Genomic DNA, 7395 nt, shown 5'->3' with positions numbered 1-7395 from the left:
TTGACCTGTTGTGGAACAGTGTTGTAAATACAACTTAACCACTGATTTCTAGTCATGTCCTCTTTTGGAAGGCCAAACAAAGTAGTTTTGCATTCACAACAAAACACATGGCGGGCTAGAATGAGCAGAGGCCGGTGGCTAGAGTGTGTGGCCTCGGACACTCCAAAGAGAAAGGAAAATTTGAAATCGCATCATATGACCCCTTTAAAACTGCTCTAAAACCCTCTTCAGGACTCAAAATAGTTGTACTTTTAACTAAATGTGACCCTGGTCAGTTGTCATTTCTAGTCATTAAAATAAGTTTCACACAAAGCAGTTATTATTAATTATATTTTTTTCTCCTTTTTTTGGTGATTCAGTGCACTGCTGTATCTGAACGGCAATTTTGACGGTGGAGAATTCATCTTTACAGAAATGGATGCCAAGACTGTCACCGTAAGGAAGAATTACTGTGCGTTCTGCTCATCTGTCCTCTCAGGTAGAGTTTGGCAGTCAAACGCTCTGTTTTCCCGTCGCAGGCCTCAGTGAAGCCCAGGTGCGGGCGGATGGTGGGGTTTTCATCTGGCGGTGAGAATCCACATGGTGTGCGAGCGGTCACTAGGGGGCAGCGGTGTGCTGTGGCGCTCTGGTTCACTTTAGACCCCCTCTACAGGGAGCTGGTGAGGAAACCTGTTTGTCTGTCAGAGAGAGCACATACGTGTTTATTTTTCAGTCTTGGTTTAGGTTTTAGTAATGCCAATGATATTACATTAACATGGTGGCATGTCTGTATATATATATATATATATATATATATATATATATCACAAAAATTCTGTCTAGTTGGAAAATGTAATTTAAGAGGAAGTGGAATTTTCCATTGTACATTAAGCACAAGTCTTGAGCCACATATGGCCCACCTATACAGAAGTGTTATACCCAACAGTGAGTGCTGTCAAACCGTTAAACCACTTCCTGTTCTCACAACACACTAATATGATGCCCATTGTGTTTATATACACTAAGCACACATGTTTCTAAGGCCTTTGACCTGGAGTATTTCTATACACGTCAGTGAACCCTGACCACATTAAATGAATGAATATCTATGCTGTACCTGGTATAACTTATACGTACACTGTTATAAGATTCATATCATTTTTTTTTTCTTTTGAAATAAACAGGGCATTGTATTATTAAAGCTCAATTATTAAACATACTCCTTAGTCAAAAAACACCATTTATGCAAACTGAAAAATGGCTTGTAAAATACAGTACTTGAACTTCTGATATCTAAAACCTGGAGAGAAAAAAAAACATACCTGAACATGAGTGGTTCCCAGTCACGGTGAGGTTACAAGGAGGAAGTAAGATGTTGTTCACTTCTAAAGAACCAAGCATTTAGACAGATGTTTTTTTTTTTTTTTTAAACCATTGATTTGGATGGCAGCTTCCAAAATAAAGGTTTTAATAGTAATAATTTAAAATGCACAATTGAAATAATGAATTAATTAATTATTATATAAATACATTTTATAATGAATGTTTTAAGAAATTATTTGATAACTGTTTATATATAATTTATATATAAATTAAAAAATTACACATATATATATATATATATATATATATATAATATTAAATTTTAAAACTTGTAACTTTTTTTTTCAGATTGAATTATGACAAAAAGCCTACTATTACTATTTTAGCAATAGGACAAGTCCTGGGATTTTGAGTAATTCCTCTTGCAGAACAGAGGCCAGGTCACTAAGTGATACTGGTGAAAGAAAACGTTTCCTAACTCGCTCCTCCAAAACACCCCAAAGTGGCTCAATAAAATACAGATCTGGTGACTGAGCAGTCCATGGGAGATGTTCTTCTTCATTGTCATGTTCATCAAACCACTCTGTCACCAGTCTTGCTGTGTGTATTGGTGCATTATCATCGTGATTGAGGCCACTACCTGCAGGGTGCAATGTTTGAACCATTGGGTGCACATGGTCCTCCAGTATGGTTCGGTAGTGTTACCTGTCTAGAACCAGTAGTGGGCCTAGGGTATGCAATGATATTGCAGCCCAAACCATCACTGATCCACCCAGTGCTTCACTCTGGGCATGCAACAGTCCAGGTGGTAAGCCTCTTTGGGGCTTCTCAACACCATAACGCCCACAAATGTGGGACAATGAAGGTGGACTCATCAGAGAACAATACATGTTTCAAATTGTCCAAAGCCCAAAATTTGCACTGCCTGCTGGCACCAATCAAACAGACGTTTGCCACTGGCACAAGTGGCCAAATGTTTGGCTACAGCAGCCTGACCATGAATATTAACCCTGTGGAGCTCCTGACGAACAGTTTTAGTGGAAACAGGAGCGTCGAGGTGCACATTTATTTCTGCAGTGACTGTGTGGTTTTGTATTTTGGATACAATCTGGGTTGCATCCCTTTTAGAAAGCTTCCTCTTTCATTAACATTTACTCCTGTAGGATGTGGTATGTCCTTTGTGGTGGTATGCCAACATTTCCCTGGATACTGTGACTCTCGATACACCGCAAAAACTTGCTGTCCTGGTCACAGGTGCACCAGCGAGACGCGCACCAACAAACTGTCCTTTTATGAATCTGATATATATTCCCGATATGTTGTGTGGATTGCAATACTTTATGCACAGCTGTGCTATTGCTCTGCTAATTCAACCGTCACACTCTGGTTTTACTGATGGAATGTGAAATCCACACATAATATAGGCGCAAAACCTCCAACCTCCAACACTATATCGGCCAGCGTTTCAGTTTCGTTGTTTTCAATTTAATTATTTTTTTATTTTTTTATTTTATTTTACTTTTAAAACATAAAACAATTTAAGAATCGTTTAGTGTTTAATAAATAATGTTTAATAATAGAATGCTCAAGAAATGTGTGATGTATTAAAATATGATGAAATATAATGTGTTTTAAATCTAATTGCAGGAGAGGCTTCAAGCTGATGAGGTGATTCAAGCCCTGGATAATCAGCACATGTGGGACCAAGGGCTGCATATAAACCCAAAAGACGAGTTATAGTCCATCAGCCAATGGGAGATAAAGTACAGGGTTCAGATCATTTCTTATTTATTTAATGAGCAGAATGATTTTATTTTTTTACTGTGTGAAATTTTGTTTTATTTTGCTTCTGTCTGTTTGTGAAATTTTTTTTATTGTTATTATTATGTGTGCATATCAAATCTCAGCTCACATTTATTACGTTGCGTACCTTTAAAGTCAACATGAAATCAAAATCGACTCAATGTTATACCATGGTATTTCTAGTCTGGTATAAAACAGAGTTTTCATGATCCTTTTTCTGTTGAAATATCCTGTTTCAGACGGTAATACATCAGATTACGGAAGTAGTTCTGAATAGATTTGTATGTTGACTTTAAAAGAAACAGTGAACATAATTTTAATTTCTATCAAGGAAAGTATGGTTTGACTTACTTGCCATTCATACCACCAAAGAGTGAATTGACACTGTACAACAGCATATATACATTATATTGGATGTATTTTATATTCAAGTTTATTTAACTAGGGATAATCCAAGTTACCTAATGAAACAGACTATGAAAAATGAGGATTTGCACAGTTACATACATACTGTATATTCTTCTGTGATATTAACATACAATAGCTGTCAGTTTTTTAACAGTGCACTGTGGTTTCCTTCACATTGTGACACCACAATGCTTTCAGATGAGTTCATTTATACTGTTTACAAATGATCTGACTCAAGCTATATTGTAGTTTGATCATAGACTGCTATAATAGCAAGCGTCAGCTTTTTATATTAGGAACCTTTTTAATAAAAGATGCTATTTGTTCCTGTTTCAAGGAATTTGAACTTAAATGTGGCATATTAATGGTCCTTTCCTTTCAAATTCATCGACTCGTGCATCTCTCTGTGGGTAGATGAAATGTGCTTTGCACACTTGCCTCAGCTCTTGTCGAATTTGAACAAGGACGATGGCCACTTTTTCTCACTGATATTTAATTACATGAGTATTTAAGTCTACTTTTACTGTATGTAATGCACAGTGATGTTTGCAATATGTATTTTAAATTAAAGACTGAATTATACTTATTTGTGTCCTTTACTTGCGCTGATTTTTTAATACACATTATGCAGTACAAACACATGCAAAATATTTGACAGTGACTTTGGCTTAACCTTAGGTTTAATCTGTTTTTTTTTGTTTGTTTTTTTTTCAGATACTTTAAAGTAGTTCAACCAAAAATTCTAATTTGCTTAAAATGTGCTCACCCTCAGACCATCCAAGATGTAAATGAGTTTGTTTCTTCATCTGAACAGATTTGGAGAAATGTAGCATTACATCACTTGCTCACCAGTGGATGGGTGCCGTCAGAATGAGAGTCCAAACAGCTGATAAAAACATCACAATAATCTACACCACTCCAGTCCATCAATTAATGTCTTGTGAAGCAAAAAAGAAACTCTGGCCAAAATAATTGATGAACTGGAGTGGTGTGGATTACTGTGATGTTTTTATCAGCTGTTTGGACTCTCATTCTGACGGCACCCATTCACTGCAGAGGATCCTTTGATGAGCAAGAGATGTAATGCTCATGTAAATTTCTCCAAATCTGTTTCAATTCATTAGCCGCTATAGATAAATAACTGGAAGAAAAAAATGTGTTAAATAGTTAAACTCTTTGCACTAAAAACCAATGTCTTCATAATTATGATAATAAAATGATAACAAATACCAGTTTGCAATATCATTCAGCATAGCAGACTGTTTTTGTACAGGTAGAATAATTGGAAGTAGATGAAACCAAATACTTGGCACATTCAAGTTACAAATGGCAGTGAACTCTTATGTTAAAAATAAGGTGGATAGCGTTGTTTGAACAATTTCTAGTAGACTCTTCTACAGGAAGACGGCATCAGAAGCTATTAATATAACACGTACATATATGCATGACCACACAGGAACCCATTTAGGTATCTCTGCCAGACTTCAAAAGCTTTAACCATCACGAGTGAACAAGAAAGCTTCAGGTGTTCTCCTTTAAAGAGTCCAGGTGCTGTGTTTGTTTGGTGCAGTTTCATAAAGTTGAATTCATAATTTAAAGTAACTTCATGACTGTCTTTTTGTTTATTGTTTTATTTAGTCTCGGGGTGATTTACAGTATTATTCTGAACTGTGCTAACTTGGACATGGATCGAGTGTGCAGTGCAATCTTTCTTCTTTTATTTATAGGTAAGTGAGCTTTATGCTATTTTAAAAGCCTATTTTGTAAAGAACATTGTCTGATATAATCTATCATGTAGAAAGTGAACTGGGGCTAGTCACAGGAGCTTTATTCCACTAAAACTAAAAACTAAACTTATATAAACTTTTTTTTATGTAGGTTTTTTTTTATTATTATTTTTTGGTGATTTTTATTTTATTCACATTAAATTCTGGATATTTTTATGAAAATTAGCATATTTTTAGAAAGACAATTTCTGCATATTTATATTTTAAACATGATGATCCATCAGGACCTAGGTCACTGAGTGTCTCTGATACCATCTGGTGGGGAAAAATGACATACAATTGCATTTTATGATTACAGCCACTAGAGGGGCCTATTGAATCCTATGGAGATAACTACACCAACTTGAGGCTTCATACACCAACTTGAGGCTTCATTAAGCTTTCAGATATATATCAAAACATTAAAAAATATATATTTTGTAAAAAAAAAATGAAATTTATACTGAATTTTAATCCAAACACATGCATATCCATACAGTTTCATAAATATGTAATAAATATAAAAGAAATTTAAAAATATAAATATGATATAAACTCATTGGTCTCCACCCCATCACTCAAATTTAACTGTGTTAAGTCAAAATAAAATTCAAAATGACAGTCATTTCCCAGCAGAAACATCATAAATGCTATAATGTGTTTCAATGGGTGTGTGCCATGTGTGTGTTTGTGTGTGTGTGTGTGTGTGTGTGTGGGTATGCGAGTTTTTTTGTGCATTGGAGACATTCTGCAGTCTCAGCCCTTTGTTTGGGTATGCATCTTTTCTGGATTGTGTCAGATTTTATATAGTTAAAAAAATCTAATAAATAAAAAAAATGCTGTTTTTTCGGACATTCCATTCATTCCTATGGCCGGGTCAAAATGACCCGCGAGGGACACTTTTGTTACTTTTTTTATTACACCCACATAGAATCCTCGAATCGACAACATTTTTTTTGTGTGTGCTCCATGCTCAAGTGTGACAAAATTAAATAAAAAAACAATCTGCAGTTTTTTCGTAAATTCCATGCTTTTCCAGTGGCGGGTCAAAATGATACACTTTTGATACTTTTTTTATAGCACCCACTTAAACTGTTCGAATTCACTCTAATTTTTTTTTTCATGTATTCCCGGTTCAAGTGTGACTAAAGTAAAAAAGTCTCATAACATAACGATCAATGCTCGATTTTTAAAAAATCTTTAAAAATTAGTTTTGGGTCAAAATGACCCGAGGGACAGATGAGGGCTAGCAGTAGTTTTCTCTGTATGTTTTAATCATATATGTATATATTTAATTTAATAAATTATAATTATAAAATAATTTATAAATTATGTATTATATTTTCATAATAAAATATAATTGAGTAAAAATATAATTATGTGAATTCTGTCTTTTAAACTCAAATTCTGCCATGTGTTTTACATTATAAATGTATATTGATTATACACTCTAAGAAAAGTTTGTCAAAATAGGGCGCAATGTATTAGGTTAACGTGAAGAAATTTTCCACAGATTTTTCACAGGTGTTTACCTGTATTTTGAATTAAGCATGGCATTGCATTGTGTTGTGTTTTATGGTTATAGGAAAACTTAGGAAATTAGATTTAATGTTCTGTTGTATATATAAAAATATTTATGAAACACAAAATGATTAATAAAACCGGATTACATTTTGCAGAGAACTGTTAAATAGTGTATAATACGCCAGCTTCTCACTTTGTCCACTTGCCCCATATAGTCGCTTGATTGAGTTATGTATTAAAGGGGTCATATGATGTGATTTCAATTTTTTGGGCAGTAGAGTAGCACTTGTTGTTTGTCATTTCTCCGATCACAAATGCAGACAGAATTTTATGTTTACGCGGCGCGATGCAATGCAAAAAGACAGTATAAGTCATAATAATCAGTAATTATGTCCCCACTGGATGCAACAAATGCCTTGTTTGTAATGGGTTTGAATGTTTTTGTCTCGTCGCTCCGGCCGGACAGGGCATCACAGTATGTGAGGGGCATAACATTTCCGTCTCACGCTTGAGGTTTTTGGCCAATCACAACGCATTGGATAGCTGGCCAATCACAGCACACCTCGCTTTTTCAGACCGATGAGCTTTGTAA

General features: G+C 34.9%; 1 protein-coding gene across 3 annotated transcripts in view; it reads left to right on the top strand.

Annotated features, from left to right (window-relative positions):
* The window catches only part of LOC107655408 (prolyl 3-hydroxylase 2), a 60423-nt gene extending 56329 nt beyond the window's left edge, over positions 1-4094 (top strand). For all 3 annotated transcript variants that reach the window (XM_016442891.1, XM_016442890.1, XM_016442892.1), the window contains exons 13-15: positions 360-435; positions 519-659; positions 2950-4094. In XM_016442891.1, coding sequence (XP_016298377.1) covers positions 360-435; positions 519-659; positions 2950-3042 — 310 coding nt within the window. In that variant the 3' untranslated portion in view covers positions 3043-4094. The remainder of the gene's footprint in view (positions 1-359; positions 436-518; positions 660-2949) is intronic.
* Positions 4095-7395: the final 3301 nt, after the last annotated feature.

The sequence above is a fragment of the Sinocyclocheilus anshuiensis genome, unplaced genomic scaffold (genome assembly GCF_001515605.1).
Source record: "Sinocyclocheilus anshuiensis isolate Anshui unplaced genomic scaffold, SAMN03320099.WGS_v1.1 scaffold880, whole genome shotgun sequence".
Classification (NCBI taxonomy): Eukaryota; Metazoa; Chordata; class Actinopteri; order Cypriniformes; family Cyprinidae; genus Sinocyclocheilus; species Sinocyclocheilus anshuiensis.
The sequence above is the reverse complement of the archived record's forward strand: the minus strand, read 5'-3'. Positions and strand labels throughout refer to the sequence as shown.